General features: G+C 37.9%; 1 protein-coding gene across 1 annotated transcript in view; it reads right to left on the reverse strand.

The window, feature by feature from the left end:
• Positions 1-17,275, reverse strand: part of TTN (titin) — a 277,183-nt gene that overhangs the window by 71,690 nt on the left and 188,218 nt on the right. Inside the window, 41 exon segments of the mRNA XM_032594445.1 lie at positions 66-122; positions 125-221; positions 659-807; positions 893-903; positions 905-1,077; positions 1,079-1,203; positions 1,291-1,392; positions 1,395-1,462; positions 1,464-1,593; positions 1,700-1,858; positions 1,861-1,989; positions 2,929-3,246; positions 3,338-3,637; positions 3,727-3,856; positions 3,950-3,982; positions 4,064-4,212; positions 4,340-4,648; positions 6,116-6,545; positions 6,944-7,134; positions 7,223-7,531; positions 7,644-7,864; positions 7,866-7,941; positions 9,155-9,448; positions 9,540-9,824; positions 9,932-10,228; positions 10,686-10,985; positions 11,116-11,418; positions 11,739-12,101; positions 12,214-12,516; positions 12,630-12,929; positions 13,527-13,805; positions 13,902-14,189; positions 14,192-14,206; positions 14,290-14,486; positions 14,587-14,692; positions 14,782-15,081; positions 15,278-15,577; positions 15,673-15,788; positions 16,240-16,436; positions 16,551-16,837; positions 16,947-17,234. Of these exon segments, the coding sequence (XP_032450336.1) occupies positions 66-122; positions 125-221; positions 659-807; positions 893-903; positions 905-1,077; positions 1,079-1,203; positions 1,291-1,392; positions 1,395-1,462; positions 1,464-1,593; positions 1,700-1,858; positions 1,861-1,989; positions 2,929-3,246; positions 3,338-3,637; positions 3,727-3,856; positions 3,950-3,982; positions 4,064-4,212; positions 4,340-4,648; positions 6,116-6,545; positions 6,944-7,134; positions 7,223-7,531; positions 7,644-7,864; positions 7,866-7,941; positions 9,155-9,448; positions 9,540-9,824; positions 9,932-10,228; positions 10,686-10,985; positions 11,116-11,418; positions 11,739-12,101; positions 12,214-12,516; positions 12,630-12,929; positions 13,527-13,805; positions 13,902-14,189; positions 14,192-14,206; positions 14,290-14,486; positions 14,587-14,692; positions 14,782-15,081; positions 15,278-15,577; positions 15,673-15,788; positions 16,240-16,436; positions 16,551-16,837; positions 16,947-17,234 (8,484 nt within the window).

Below are 17,275 nucleotides of genomic sequence, written 5' to 3' on the forward strand. Positions count from 1 at the left end.
GAAAATTACAAATGTGGTTTTCATTTCCAATACAAAACACAAATATTGATAAATAATAGAAGTATGAATAATTACCAATTCTGTCATTTCGATGATATCTGTGACTTCTCCAGGTTCTCCATGCCGGCAATGTTGACTGCTCTAACTCTGAATTTGTAGAAAGCTCCTTCTTTTAACCCTGTCACAACAAGCTTTGTTCCTCTCACTTCTTTGTCTTTACCCTGGGGAAGGATCACAAGCGTTCAGTTCTTTGTAGCTTCTTATTTTAATGGCTTTCTAAAGCACAGCCAACAGATATTTAACTAGTCTGGGAAAATTGTTGCTAGTTTATGTATTGGGGATTAGATATTATAGGTAAATGCTGACTGAAATGTCTTTCCAGGAATTGTGTTTTAATATTATGCCAAATGATTGAAAATGTACTCTTAATTTTTTCCACCTTTTTAGAATTTATAGCCAAAAGAGAAATTAATGATAATATAACTTAACCTTTGATCAGATTTTTGACATAACAGATGTTTGGATTATTTGTAATTATGTTATTTTATAATTGTTATTCTCTGATTTCTTAATAAAAAATACAATGGGATTGATGGGATTGAGGATACTGCTACATTTTCAGTTTACTTATATTTCCATAATTCCAAGTGTTAAGTACCTGCTCCCATTCTTCTTTTCCTTCTTCTTTATATTCAACGATGTATCCAGTTACTTTAGACCCACCATCTTTTAGTGGAGGAGACCACTCCAAATCGACAGAGGATTTAGTCCAGTCTGTGACTTTGGGAAGTGGAGGGCCAGGAGGGGCTGGAAAGAACCAGTATACATCAGTATTCTTGCCTTTTCCATGGCACTGTGAGGGGGTGTGGGGAGGAATGGTTTCAAGGCTTACCAATTGGATCTGGCAGTCACTGGGTCTGATGGCAGACTTGGTGGACCCACACCGGCAGCATTGATTGCATACACACGGAATTGATAATCAGAACCTTCAATAAGACCAGTTACTTTATAAGAAACACCCAAAGTCATGGCTTTGATAGGATCTCGGTTAACTCTCTTCCATCTCTTCGAAGTGGTTGTCTTTCATTTCTAGCCAATATCCTGTCACAGGAGATCCATCATACTCTGGCTCTTCCCAATTGACAGTCATGGAGTTGCGAGTCACGCTGCTAACTGTTGGTTTATCTGGTGCTCCAGGGACAGCTAAGAACAAAAATCACATTGATCTATAAGAAACCATGAAAAACAACAGGTAAGAGTGATTTTGTATATCAAATATGTTCTACTTACAGAAGAGGTTTCTTGCTGTTTCAGGTTCACTGTCAAGAGGCTCCCCAATGCCGAATTTATTCTGGGCCATGATTCGGAATACATATTCGTGGCCTTCTAGCATTTGGGAATTGTGTACATGCACTCTTTAGGTTCACTGGAGACATGCACCCATGTCTTCCTGTTAGCTTCCTCTTCTCAATTACATAGTTGTAATCTTAGACCCCCCATCATCCAAAGGTGGAAGCCAAGATAATGTCATTTGATCTGCTGAAATAGATTCAAACTTTATTGGTCCCACTGGAGGGCCAGGACGACCTAAAATGGTTTAAAAAAGGAAAAAAAATATTAGAAGAATGATTTTAAAGCCAAATAGTATATTTAGGAACAGAAAAACTAGTTTTAGTAAAGCCAGGAAAACATTACCAAGCATTCAGTCTCATCTCCTTTGATGCTGTTCCCAGATTATTCACAGCTGTGATGGTATATAAGCCAGTGTCACTCCTTCGAGACTGTGGAATAACTAAGGTGCAAGTATCATCCACTACCAGTTTGTTGACATGGGTGTCATAGAGAACAGGTTCTTTCTATCAGGCTTCCTTGGAGGAGCTTTAAACCAGGTTAGTGTCGGGAATGGCACACCTTTAATTTTGGCTACAATGTTAACATCTGTTCCTTCTTCAACCTCCATGAATTCTTTTAGATCAATTGATGGTGGGCCTAGATGATTTAAAAGAAAAAAAAAAAAAGGTGGTCATTAGGGACCAGAAGTAGAATTTACAGTGCCTATAAAGCTATTTGTATCTACTATAGGCAGACTTCATAGCACAATATGAAGAACAGATTGACTTCAACTAATTATATGACTTCGGAGGGCAGGTAATGTAGTCATCATCTTTATTGGATCTACATGTAGCTATGTATCGGCTATTGGCTCTCTCTTACCTAATGTTATTATACATGTAGATACTGAAAAGGGGCAGAGAGAAGTGAAGATTGTAGTAGTAGCTTAGTCTTGGGAGTTCTATCATGATACTCCCTTTAATATGCATGCATATTCCCTTAATAAGCAGAGTTATGACAGGACTATTTTATTCTAAGATGAATTCCCTTTTTAAGAAAGATAACTGCTAGTAGATGCAAAGCAATTTTCCATTTTCCAGGAATCCAGTAGAAGAAAATGTAAAGAGGGTAGTGACTACACGCCCCCCCCCCACCAAATTTAGAAGAAAAAACTGAACACACAGCAGTAGTGATGGTAACAGAGGGAGAATTTCTACCATTTTTGTCTATAAAATTTGTCTATTTATATTTATCTTTTTCTTAAATAGAGAAAAAGAAACTTGATTATGAAGATAAATGGGTCTTAGCACTCCTGAGCAAATAACTGCTTAGTTTCTTCCCCTCTTGAGGATCATGCAGAAAATTATAGTAAGGAAATTCTAAACGTCATCTCCTTTAAATAAGGGAAAGGTAATATGTAAGGAAATTTGATAATTCTGTAGAAGTTGAGGGAATGAGTGATTAATGTGCCCATGTTCACACTCAATTCATGGTAGCTTCCTGATGCACAGATATTTCTTTTTATTTTGGACAAATATTAAATTTCTAGGAAGGATTCATAAAGAGGACATTTTCTGTTAATACATTGGTACTTACATGTCTGATCTTCGACAGTCACAGGGCCAACAGTGGCTGAAGGTTTGCTGACTCCTGCAGCATTGACAGCCTTGACTCTGAATTCATATTTTCCACCCTCTATGAGGTCTTCAACAGTAAATTCCAGTTCTTCCACATCGCGTTTGTTGCACTGCTTCCATGCTTCTTTCTTTGTCCCAGTAGGATCCCATGCAAGGCACTCAACAATATAGTGGGTGACAGGGGAGCCTCCATCATTCTTTGGGGGTTTCCATGATAGGTGTACCGTGTTCTTTGTTATGAGGCCAATCTTGAGTTTAATAGGGGGATCAGGAGGATCTTTAAAAATAGTTAAAAGAAGTATTAAGCGTTGTTTATAATGATATATTTCAAACTTGAGAAACTACTTAATCTTTGGTTAAAAACTTACATATTGGATCTCTGGCAGTGGTCCTCTGAATGGTTTCCACAGGTGGACCAATACCGAAACGGTTTTCTGCCCGCACACGGAAGAAATATTGCTGTTCAGAAATAAGATCGGGAACTACAAATGAGGTGCTTCCACAGTTTGGATTGACTTTAGTCCAGACTTTTCCATCAATAGTCCTCTTCTCTATAACATAGCCTTTGATCCTGTCTCCTCCATCATCATCTGGCATCTTCCATGTGAGTTTGCAACTACCCCTTGTGATGTCACTGACTTTCAGATCTTTGGGTGGCCCTGGTACATCTGTTGGATGCAAATCACAATATAAACAATGTCACTTCGTTTAAAATAATTTGTTCTTATTCTATGGTCCCTTTTAAAGTCTTTCTTACCCATGACTTTAACTCTACAATTTGCTGTCTTTTGTCCTGCTTTATTCTTGGCTGTGATGCTGTATTTGCCTGAATGAGATCGCTTGCACTCCGGAATAATAATTACTGATGAGTTTTCAGCCGTCTCCAGCTATAGAAAGAAAACAGTAGTCATACATTGGATGAAGTAAAAGCATTATTGCAGCCAACCATGTTCTGAATCATTTCAATTTTTTCTTTTTACCTGTGCATCCTCGGGTATATCATGAACTCCCTCCTATTAGAAAAGAAGATAGTTGTAGTATAAATATTCCTTAGAGTGATTCACCGGAAGACACAGAAAATTATATTTTCTTACCTTCACTGCCTTCTTTGCCTTTCCATCAAATTCCCAAGATGATTTGGGTGTCGGGCGTCCCTTGATGACAGCAGGAATCCTAATTTGTGAGCCAGCTGGACAAATCAGACAGTCTTGTGCTCCAATATCAATGAAAACTTCTGGTGCCTCTATAGTACCATGAATAATATAATAGGATTTAGTTTACTTTTTCAAAAAATGTAATTGACATATCTTCAGGAAATTAATTTCATGAGATCAAAAGATGAAGACATAAATGTAATAAAGGGCTAGTACCTAGAATATCAGTGGCAGGGATCTCTCCAGTTGTATCACTTGGTTCAGATTCACCAGCTTCGTTGACAGCTTTCACTCTGAATCTGTACTTCCTGAGTTCTTTCAGATTTGGTACCACACATTCACAGGTAGTTAGCAGTTTGTCTGGCTCATTTACTCTTTTCCAGTCAGTACTACCTTCTTCCTGCATTTCTACAATGTAGCCTTTGATTGGACTGCCACCATCTTTGGCTGGAGGTTTCCATCCTAGTGAGATGCTAGACTTTGTTTTATCTTTGACTTCTGGGCAAGAAGGTGGGCCAGGTGGATCTAATAAAGAAAAAAAATATATGTCAAGTTTTGAAGCCAATAGGATGCTAGATTTAATCTACTAAATACTAAAATAGGAATGCCAAAAGAATAAATTACCTTCTAGAGAAGAGAACATAAGAAATAGTCTTTTTTCATTTAGCATTGATGTGAAAACAAAAGAAAGCAGGCAACTCACTGGAATTAGAAAGACTACTCACTATCTCTAGATAGATTTATATTCTATTTACACACAATTGGTGAAAAGCTATTTTCGTTTTAAAATCCCTTTGAATCTACTAAAAACTTATTTATTTTTTTAGAAAAAATATGTCAGATTATTTATTTATAAATTTAAATTCAAGTTAGTAAACATAGTGTAATAATTTCATGAGTAGGATTTACTGATTCATAACTTACATGTAACACCCAGTGCTCATCTCAACATGTGCCCTTGTTAATGCCCATCACCCATTTAGCCCATCTCCCCACCTGCCTCCCTTCCAGCAACCCTCAGTTTGTTCTCTGTATTTAAGAGTTCTTATGGTTTGCCTCCCTCTCTGTTTTTTATCTTATTTTTCCTTCCATTCCCCTATGTTCATCTTTAATTTACCTTAATATTTAAAAAATAATTTTGTCATTAGTTGGGAAACCTTTGAACACAAATTAATCATAATGCCTTTTAGGACAGGGTCAATGTATGTAATAATTACAAAACAATACACTTCTGATGGTGCTTTACAATTATAGAAAGTCTTTTACTCTGTTCTTTTTAACCCTACCTCTTCCTGTCTAGTGCCTAGCACAGTTCCTTGCACATAGCACATGTTCAATATAGCTTGCTGAATGAATGACTGCTTCATTTTATAGATGTACTCCATATAGAACTTAGAGTATTTTAAGTCTTAACAAATAGCTGAATTCTTTTTCTGCAGATAATCTATTCAGATATATAGCAAATATAGTTAACCATTAAGGCTATGCTATTTTAATTTTTGAACTTATCTGCTAATAGATCTTTCAGAAGAATTTTTTTTAATTTCACTTCACAGACTGTGCTTGAGAATCTCGTATCTTTGTTCAATAAATATTATTGAAAAGTTAGCATTTGCCTTTTGTTGAACTCCACCTAGAGGGTCTAAACAGGGAGGGAGATAATGTCCACAGTATCTAATTAGGGGTTAGGCATTTATTTAAGGTAGGAGAGCAGAGAGGAGCTTATAGTCCAGGGTCTCTATTATTGTGATTCCTCATAAAATACTAGGTTTAAATGTATGCATGTATGCATACGTATAGATACGTGTAGTGTGTATATGTATATGTAGTGTGTATATGTATACACATACATCTATGCTTCTGATACTCTATGAAACTTTTTACTTTAATACATAAAAAAATTTGTTATAGAAAAACACAGGCAATTTAAGAGAGAATTATCCATTTAGTGGCTTTGCCCTTTGTAAATTCCGGAAATGGAAGCATACTTACATATAGGATCTCCTGCAACAGCTGGATCTGATGGTTCACTGGGAGGGCCAACTCCTGCCGCATTTATCGCCATTGCTCGGAACTGGTATTTAACACCTTCAATCAAACGCGGAACGTTAAATTCCACGCCTTTCAATCCCACTTTGGTAATTGGTGCTCGGCTAACACGTGACCAGTAGGCACCTCCCTCTTCTCTCTTCTCCAGCCAGTAGCCAGTAATTGGAGACCCGCCATTGTCCAGAGGAGGAGTCCAGCTTACTAGCATCGACCCTTTGGTGCGCTCCAAAACTTTTGGTTTTCCCGGAGGTCCAGGAGGGCGAAAGGGATCTTGAATGACTACTTTATCTGATTTGCACTCATCACTGATTCCATATTTATTCACTGCCCTAACTCGGAACTCATACTGACCATTGGGGATAAGTTTCCAGACCTAGAAATCAAATGAATAGTGATTTCTTAACAACATACTTATGTTGATTTTCACTTATTTTAAAATTCAAGTTATTTTGGTAGGGGAGACTATAAAAAGAAATCTATAAAAGCAAATAATATATAGTTAAAAAATAAATAGGCTCAAATGTGGAGAAAGCATTTTAAAATGAGAATATGTGAATTTATTGTACCTAATACTGGATCTCTCAAGTAAAAAAGAATTTATATACAAATAGTATTTACTAAGTGGCCTTATGTACATGGTGCTAAAAACTGTGCTAAATCTTTTGTGTGTGGTTTTGAGTTTAATCATTAAATTCCCAGGTTATGCCCTAATGGTGTTAATTCAAAGTCGTGTCCTTTTAATGTGTATAAGTAAATATTTAGAATATTTACCCCATATCTCTTCTCTACAGCAGTGTTGGTGACTTCCTCCCATTCACTTTTCTTCCTGCTTGCATCACGTTTGTCAATGATATAATGGGTAATTTCACTGCCCCCATTATCTAGAGGGGCATCCCATGTCAAGTAGCAAGATTCAGCTTTAATGTCAGTAACAGCAAGATTTCTTGGTGGTGATGGACGATCTGGGAAGGAACCAACACAGGAGAATGAGAAGGCCATTCTTAAAAAGGTACTGGATTTCATCTTGATAGAAGAAAACGGGTCCCTTACCATATACTTCCACATGAACATTTCGGAACACTGAACCCAGGCGATTGGAAGCAGTAACTGTGTAAGTGCCTTTGTCTTCCCGGACTGCTTTGGGAATGCTAAGCTCCGTCTTTGCCTCACTTCGGGATACTTCTTCCTTGGTTATCTTAAGTGCATCAGTGGGTTTTTCGATCACAGTTTCGTTCTTGGACCATTCAATCTTAGGCATTGGAAGGCCTGTCACATCAGCAGGGATGTTAACAGGCTCTCCTGCCTTAACTTTGATAGTGTCTCCTCGAACAGACAAGCGCAACTTAATAGTTGGAGGCACTGTAAAGAGAAAGGAAAGAAAAAAAATGCATAGTCCTAAGTATACTTGCTCAACTTATGAAGATAAAGGCCGCGCTGTAAAATGCACTAAAATCATGCACAGATTCCACACCTTCGTCATCCTGTATGACCACATTAAGAGGCAGAGATGGTTCACTTTCGCCAATTTCATTGACGGCTTTGACACGGAATTCATACATTTGGTGTTCATCAAGATTTTCAACCAGGAAAGATGTGGTTGGGCAGAGTCTCTTGTTAACTCTTTCAAAGTCAGGTTTGTCATGACGCCGTTTTTCAATGATATAACCTTGGATGGGGCTGCCGCCATTACTGGGGCTCTTTCCAGTCAAGGGTGATAGTGGATTTTGTCCTTTCTGTGTATGTGAGCCTCTCGGGAGATGTTGGAGGACCTTTAACCAGAGGCAAGTTGAAATGACAAGCATGAAATAAATATTCATATAGGAAATAGTATTTCACTTTAAATTAATTATGTGAGAAATAAGTTTCTGTTTGGCATAACCTTACATCCATCTTTAAAATCCTTCCAAAAACATATCAGTTACCAGAATTATAGGCATTTATACAGGCAGAATTTTTCTTAGAAAAATTATTGATTACAAATAAATCAAAGGGAATGTAGACTTTTGTTATTTTTTAGCATTTTAGATATTTTACCTCTGTCACTGGGAAAGCTTCTAGTCCTAATGAAGTAGGAGAGAAGGTCTGTGAAGTTTTGCTCTGAATGACCAGCTGGGAGCAAAGTGTTTCCTTTATTAAAGGACAGTGCATGTGTCTGCTGAACACACTTAGAACCATGTTGCCTCAAGTGTGGGTTTAAAATGGAGTGGAAAGAGAATTTATGTGATGCTTCTGTAGTTTCGTGGCCCAAAGGACAAAACAAAGCATAACTTTGCATGGTAAAACTAGTCTCCTGTTGAACTGTCACTGTAACTGGAAGCAGAGCTTTGCAGTGGAAGCTCAGCTCTGTTTTGATACTTGTGGCACAACTTGAGCTAGAGCAGACATTTTTGAGATGAGCTGTTACGGGGAGGATGTAATGGGATGTCAGTATGCATTACCAAGTGCGTGCAATTTTAGAGTTTCACATTTGCTCATACTGCTTAAGGAGATTTCCTTTGGTTGGTTTTCTATTCTCTGGTGGCTTTCTCTGACTCTGAGCATCCATATCCTTCCAGTGTGGAGACTACTTGAGGGCTTAAAGGAAGACTAAGGCATTTATCATAAGGCTGTTGTATATCCTGTAACCCTTCAAAAACAGTGAACTCCCTTTAACTACTAAAGCATTAAGTTAATTACTCCAGAGTATTCTATTGCCAAGATGTAGTATTTCTACCTGTTTGTAGGTTGTTGTTAAGCTCTGGTAGATTCAGGTTTTTTCAGTACATGAAACCATACATGGTTTTGTGCAAAATTATAATTGATATTATAGCAAGTATGATATTCTTAAAGTTGCCAGTAGTTTTTTCATTCACCTTTCTTATCACTCTCTTGCTATAGACCATGAGACTCTTGGGAGTTTGAAGTCATAGGGCTCAATAAATAAATGACATAACTAGAAGCAAACAGTATTTACTTTATAAACACAATGAAAACCTCTTTTACCTAGTGGATCAACTGCAAGAATTGGTCCTATTTCAACAGGAGGGCCACAGCCAAACTTGTTCTTGGCAATCACACGGAACATATATTCTTGTCCCTCAAGGAGACCTGTGATGTCACATTTAGATCTCTCAGTCTCTATTGGTTGTCTCCAGGTATGCATCTTAGCATCTTTTCTTTCAATAATGAATCCTGTGATTTCACTTCCTCCATCATCTGCTGGGTCAGACCAATTAAGCAAACACATCTTTCTATTTGTCACAACAGGTTTTAAGTCAAGAACTGGTCCAGGAACATCTGAAAAATTAAAACAAACAAACGTAAAAATCAGTGCAATAAATTGTATCATTTAGAAAAACCCTATGAAAATCCATGTAACATTCCTTACCAAAAACTTCTACCCTGGCTGCTGCAAATTTGGAACCACAGCTATTGGTAGCTGTAATCACATATCTGCCATGATCTTTTCTCAATGCATTCTTGATAATTAGTTCCGATTTGGTTCCAACATTCTCTATTACAACACGGTCTTTATCCAGCTCCCCTTCTTCTATGGTCCATACTTTGGTAGGCACTGGACGACCAGTTACCACAGCTGGAATTCTAAGGGTCTTCCCAGCCATTATTTGTATGCCAGCCTTGACAGAAACATCTAGTTCCACAGTTGGAGGCTCTGTTTAAAGAGAACAGTAATACGTTAGTCCAAGAAAGAAAAAAAACATCCTATGGTGGAAAAATTCCATAATCTTATTGCATGGATCCATGCAACTTTTAAGTTACCTTGTGGTTCAGCCACAGTAACCGGTCCCGTTTCACCTGGTGGTCCTTCACCTGCAGCATTGACGGCACTCACTCGAAGTTTATAATCGGCACCCTCTCGGATTTCTTTGACTGTGTACTGACGGACCTTGATCATCTTCTCCGTGCAACGTGACCATTCATTTGTTCCAACCAGCTGCTTATCAACAAAGTAGCCAACAATTTCCCCACCGCCATTGAAAGCTGGGGGTTCCCATTCTAGTTCAATAGTTGTAGAGCTTGTGTCGGTGACTCTTGGGACAGGTGGCCCAGGTGGAGCTAGAATGAATGTAGATACACAAATCAAAACTCCCAGAAGATTTTAAAATGCACAGTAGCTTACTCTATCCCACTTTTTTTCATAGCGCATTGCATATAATTGGGGTAAGTATTGCTTTGTGAAACTTTTAAGCTATATGTACAAGATGTTTAAAATTTTACATTGCAACCTTAATATATGTCTGTAGGTATTTAATATTTTGCTTGTTTTTTTTTGTAAATTTAAGGTGTACAATATGATCTGATACATGCATATATTACAAAATGGTTACCACAATGTTAGTTAACACCTCCCTCCCCTTACATAATTAATTATTTTTTTTTGGTACTGATAACATTCAAGATCTACTCTCTTAACAACTTTCAGGTATATAATATAGTACTTAATTAACTGGATGAAGTGACTTAATTATAGTCACCATGCTGTACCCCACTCTCTTCATAAGAAATTACTTACAGATTGGATCACGTGCTGTTTTGGGGTCTGAAGGCGGACTGAACTTTCCAGGTCCAGCTGCGTTTTCAGCACATACTCTGAAGACATAGGTGAGTCCTTCTAATAGGCCTTCTACATTGGTCTTCAAAGAATTCAGAAGATTTCTGTTGACACGAGACCAATGTGTACTATTAACCTCACGTTTTTCAAGCCAGTAACCCAAGATGGGGCTTCCATTATCTTTTGGTTCATTCCATTTCACTAGCATACTGTTGCTTGTAATGTCTTCTACAATGGGCTTATCGGGTGCATCAGGTGGTTCTGATAAAAAAAATGGCATATTTGAATTAATTCTCTAGTATGACCTAAAAATTCAAGGTTATAAGCTATGATAATGAATATACCCTTGCATATGATAAAAGGCAAAATGTAGATGCTAAAAGAACCTTACCAAATGGATCTTTAGCTATAAATGGCTTTGAAACACATGGCGGTCCAGGCCCAAACCTATTTTCAGCTCTTACACGAAAGAGATACTCTTTCCCTTCAATCAGTTTTGTCACTGAATATTTGCAGTGTCTAAGTGTTGAAGTGACAATAATCCATTCTGAGTCAGGTTTTGTCTTGTCTTTCTTTTCCAAAGTGTAGTTTATAATTTCACTGCCACCATCATCAAGGGGTGGTTCCCATTTACAGAGGACGGAGTTCTTTCTAATATCTTCAAATACAAAGTTGATTGGTGGCCCTGGTGTATCTAATATTTCAAAAGATAGCAGTGATTAAAATTTTGTGTAGAAATGGTTGCAAAGGAAAATGTAAATGTTAGCATGCCCCTTTAACATAAATTTCTGCTTTTCCTACATCTGTCTTTGTATGGCTAACAAATACCAAGGTGGGTTGATTTTGTTTACATAGCCAGCAGGAAAAATGGGACTGAGGATAACTTGCTGAAGCTATTTCCTACTTCTTTTATCCCCCTTCCCCACCTCCCCTGCCAAAACCCCTTTTTTAAGTTTTACTGAAACTCTTCATATAGACTTTCTTCCATTGAGAAGTGTAGTTTTACCTACGTACCTAGCACACAGACAGTACAAGGAGCTTTTGCGATACCATGGTCATTTTCAACTTTGATCATATACAGGCCATGGTCAGGTCGGAGAGAATCTCGGACACGTAGCTGAGATTCTCCCTTTTTACTGTTGTCGATACTCAAACGTTGTGTTAGAGGCAGGACAAATGGTTCTTCTTCTTGAACTTCACCCTTCCTCCTTCTAATTGTGGGTGCTACTCGCTTTTTAATTTCTTCTGGTGTAATAACTTTTTCATCCTTTAGCCACGTAATAGTCGGGTAAGGTGACCCAGAAATAGTTGCATCAAGTTCTATTTCATCACCTCGTTTCACTTCTAGGCTTGTTCTCATAATGACTTTTGGAGCATCTGTAATGATTAAAAACAATAATTGTTCTCAATTCTGATCAAAACATTGACAAAACATTATTCTCCTTGATTGTGCCGTGGGCAAACAGCAACCCCATTAAACAAAACTTACCAATAGGATCTACAGCTTTGGTTGGAGGAGTGGCTCGAGAAGGTTCACTAATACCAGCAGCATTTTCTGCTCGCACTCTGAACTGGTATTCCTTTCCCTCTTCGAGTCCTTTTGCTGTATAGGTCAGGACTGGTACTAGGTGTTCATTGCATCTCTTCCATGTGTCTTCACCCTTAGCAATCTTCTCTATGATGTAACCCATTATTTTGCTCCCTCCATCATACAAAGGTGGCTTCCATGTAATAGTCATTGCTTTAGCTGTAGGATTATGGACCTCAACATCTACAGGTGGATCAGGGGGTTCTGAACAATAAGGAAAAAAATGGTTAATATGTACCCATGCACAAACCCATCTTTTTTTAAGTAAAAAATTGCATATTAATTCCTAGCTATATTACATCCATGCCCCAACTTACGCTTTGGATCTTGAGCAATGACCGGATTTTTCAGTTCAATATATTCGCCTCCACCAATCTTGTTGACAGCTTTAACACGGAAGAAGTATTCACCATTTGGTATGAGATCTTTTACAGTCCAAGACAGCTTGTTCTCACCAGACATGACTGGTATGTATGTCCTTCTCCCAGCCTCTCTGCGTTCCAGGACATAATGAAGGATTGGGCTTCCACCATCATATTCTGGAGGTTCCCAGGTTAATTTACAAGAACTCTTGGTCACGTCACTTGCTTTAATATCTTTGCATGGTCCAGGTAGGCCTATCAGAAATAAAGTGATAATTATTATTGTAATCTGAAAAGTCAGCATGTTAAAAGTACACTCTTTCTTTCTCTGAGACTATCCACCTGTTGGGTGGGATAATCTTTGATGTGCTGGAATGCCCCTCTGCCGCCTTATGCTGAAGGCTATTTAGCGTCATTGGCCCCAATTACTAAACATATGTAACTCCTCCGAGTTTTGTTCTAAGTAAAAATCACCCCCACCCAATTTTTAAACATCATCTGTGTGGGAGGGGGCAGAAAGTATTACTAATCCTGGTGAGTACACTATGGAAAAATGCAAATACAATTAATAAATGAATATTGGCAATTTAAACATTCTTTGGGTACGCTATATCTTTTATTTAGTACTTCACATGCCAATAATTACAACAGAAGTAAATTAGTTTAATCAGAGTTTAACTAGCAATTTCATTTCTATAATTACTTGTCTTCCAGATGATTTCTTTCCATATGAGAAGCAATTTAGTTTACAAATAGCCAACTCATGAAGCCCTTTATACTAACACTACAAAGTTAACTAATTTTCCCAATGTGTGAAGAAAAATATCTTGTATTTCATCAAAGACTGATTACCTATGACTTTGACATTGATTGAGGCAGTTGCTGAGCCAAGCTTATTCTCTAGCGTAATGGTATAAACTCCAGCATCTGCATGGACACTCTTGGGAACTTCGAGGTGTGCAGAGATATGATCATTCTTCATTGTTAATCTGTCACTTGCTTTAACTTCTTTGCCATCTTTATGCCAACTAACAGTTGGAACTGGGACAGCTCTGAAGGGAACAGGAATTCTTAACTTTTCACCTTCAATAACAACAATGTCATGAGTCTCCATATCAATTGTTGGCTTGCCTGTAAGATATCCAAAAAGGAAAAAAAAGATATGTCAAAATGCAATGTATGATAAGCAAAGTCTGTTTTATTAATTGAAAGAAACTGTGTCCTTACAGTCTGGGTCTTTGGCAACCACATTTTCAGAGATTTCAGATGGCTCACTGACACCAACAGCATTGACAGCTCTCACTCTCAGAACATACTCCTTGTCAGGAACAACACCTTCTTCAACTTTGAATTTCAAGTCTTTAATTGGGCGAGAATTAACTCGCATCCATTTCTCAGTGCCTACCGGACACATTGCAACATGATATCCTATAATAGGACTTCCACCATTTTTCTCTGGAGGCTTCCAGGCAATGGCGATGTGCTTTCTCCCAGCATCAGTCACATGCAAATCAAGGGAGGTGAAGGAGGACCTGAAAAAAGAGTGAAACATTCACATCCACAATCTCATCATCAAGCTCTAGATGATATCCTTTGTTTAATTGACACTACTTACTTGTTGGATCTTCAATTGACAGGATTTCTGTGGGTTCGCTTGGGTGACCAACTCCAGCTTCATTTTCTGCCCGAACCTGAAACTGGACCTCTGTTCCTTCAATGACATCAGTTACTCTGAAGTTACAGTCAGGTCCTGAGGTCTTTCCAGCTTTCACCCAACGGGTACCTAACTTTTCTTTCTTCTCAATGATATATCTATTGAAATAAAGCAGTTCATTAGTATTAATAGAGAAAATACAGTTAAGAATTTTCAGCTGAGTATAAACTATCCTTTGTAAATTAATTAAAATTCTACCTTTGTATTGGTCTTCCACCATCATTTTTAGGTGGTTCCCACTTCAGGTCAACATGTCGCTTGGTTACATCAACCACTGTCAGAGCATAGGGTGGTCCAGGGGTGGCTGGAAGCAAAACATTCAATAGTTAGAAAAACCAGAGGGAAAAATGATAATCCAGTACGAACAGTGTCACAAATATTAAGTTAGCATACTAAAGGTGTCTTTGGCCAGGACAGAGTCCTCAACTTCACAGTAGTCACTTTGTCCTATGGCATTTTCTGCAGCAACTCGGAACACATATAAAGAGCCCTCTGTCAGTGGGGTTACTGTGCACTTGGTGTCCTTGACAGTTGTGTCCACTGTTTGCCAGCCTTTTCGCCTCACATCTCTCTTTTCCACGATATAGTTGGTGATGGGGGACCCTCCATCTTTCTCAGGAACTGTCCACTTGAGGTCTGCTGTATTTTTTGTGATATTAATAACTTCAAGCCAGCGAGGTGGTGATGGAGGATCTAAAGAAGAAAAAAAGAAAAATTCAATTTTTTATTGTCCAATACTCAGTCTTCACTGAATTCTCTAGCAGTCACTAGGAAGTCACATAGCAATGATGAAGCAATCTAGTTATGAGTTTTTCATATTTTCTCATACTGTAGTTCTCAGACCTATGTTAGAGGAATTTATATACACTAAACATCAAGAGTGACTTACATAGCTTTTCCCTGCAGAGCACAGGGTCACTGGGTTCGCTGGGCTCACTTTCCCCAGCCTTGTTCACAGCTCTAACTCGGAATGAGTATTCCTGCCCTTCCATGAGACCTTTGAGAAAATGCTGAGTGGTGGGAACACCTTCAGCCACTCGGACCCAGTCCTCCGTTCCAGTCTTTAGCATTTCAATGACATAAGACTCAATCTTTGCCCCTCCATCATGTTCTGGCTTTGTCCAATTCAACATCAATGATGTTTTGCCTACATCTTTCACAGTTGGTTTTCCAGGAGGCCATGGAGGATCTGCAAACCAATGAAATGAAACCATGATTTAGGTTTGTCAAAAAAGGAGTTAATATAAGCTTCAAAATAACCACATAAAAATATATAAACAATACCTATTGGATCCTTTATTAAGATTGGTTCAGTTGATCTGCTTGGTTTTCCAGGTCCGGCAAGATTTTCAGCCAACACACGGAATCTGTATTTTTTCTTATTGGTGAGACCTTTCACTCTGAATTAGGGACAAAGTATGAGTTGAATACCATGATAAGCAGAAGCCTCTATGTATTTTACATGGAAGGAACTAATGTATTTAAATTGTGAAAAACTGATTTGGAAATTTAACTGAAAATATTTCAATATAATTTTAAAATTGCCTTTTAACTTTAGATTTGATTGAATGTACTAATGTAATTCTAATATCTATAAAAAATCATGACCATAATATACTGGAAGACCAAACACTTTGAAACTCACAGGAAGTTAGTATTTTATAGTAGGAAATTAAGAAATGTGCCCTTGAATGGAATTTATATTTTTTAGATCATGTGGTAATACAAAATATAAGTAAAAAATTTAAAATGTTATGGTTAATATATAAGAATTTGTAATCAAAATGAATGCTTGAGAAAAAAATTGTGTATACTGCTGTCTTAACACCTTGGTGGAGATATTGGACATACCTATATGTTGTGTCCTTTACTGGCATTTTATTGCATCTAACCCATTTATCAGTATCAGGATCTAATCTTTCAACCCAGTATCCAGTGATTGGGCTTCCTCCATCATCGTCTGGCTCACACCATGTGAGAGTAACTGCATCCTTAGTGATATCAGAAGGTTCTAGGCGAGTTGGAGGTCCAGGTGGATCTATAGGTAGGATAATGATGTGTTATATGCCCTATATATAAATATGACACCCAAATCCAAGTTTGACACAAGTATCTTTTTAAAAATTTTGGCCAACTTATTAAAGAGAAACTTACCAAATGGATTTAGCTGTTACTGGAGTAGCCTGAACTGGTTCACCAACACCATACATGTTTTCTGCAGCAACTCTGAAGATGTATTCTTTATTGGGTGTTAATTTGGTTGCCTTGTAGTTTGTATCCTTGACAGTTGATGAGAGCTTGTGCCACACTTCACTGTCAGTTGCTCTTCTCTCCACAACATAGTTTGTGATTTTAGATCCACCATCATCTCGTGGGGGGTTCCATGTTAGAAGACATGACTCATTGGTCACTTCTGTGATGTCAAAAGCAGCTGGTGGTCCAGGTTTGTCTGTGGATGACATTATACACTCAGGAAAAAAATCATTTAAAAAATCATGTTTTATTTTTAAAAGTAACTGAAATGAGTCTGCCCATTTTTAAATGATGGCCTCTCTTACCTAAGACGTTCACTTCTACCACAGCAGTGGCCCGACCACAGACGTTGACAGCCTCGATGATGTATGTGCCAGTGTCACTTCTCTTACTATCAATGATGGTCACTGTGGATTTTTTAGGAACATTTTCAATAGTGATTCTTTTGTCCTGCTTCAGAAGCATATCGGCTTTTGTCCAAGTTATTTTAGGTTCAGGTTTTCCAGTTACAGTGGCAGGAAGTTCAATTTTAGTTCCTGCTTTTACAGTGAGACCAGCAAGGAGCTTCACATCAAGGAAAATTTCTGGAGCCTCTGAAATTGGAAAAGATGATTTATAATGTTAGAAAGCTCAA

This window comes from Lynx canadensis, chromosome C1 (assembly GCF_007474595.2).
Source record: "Lynx canadensis isolate LIC74 chromosome C1, mLynCan4.pri.v2, whole genome shotgun sequence".
Taxonomy (NCBI): domain Eukaryota; kingdom Metazoa; phylum Chordata; class Mammalia; order Carnivora; family Felidae; genus Lynx; species Lynx canadensis.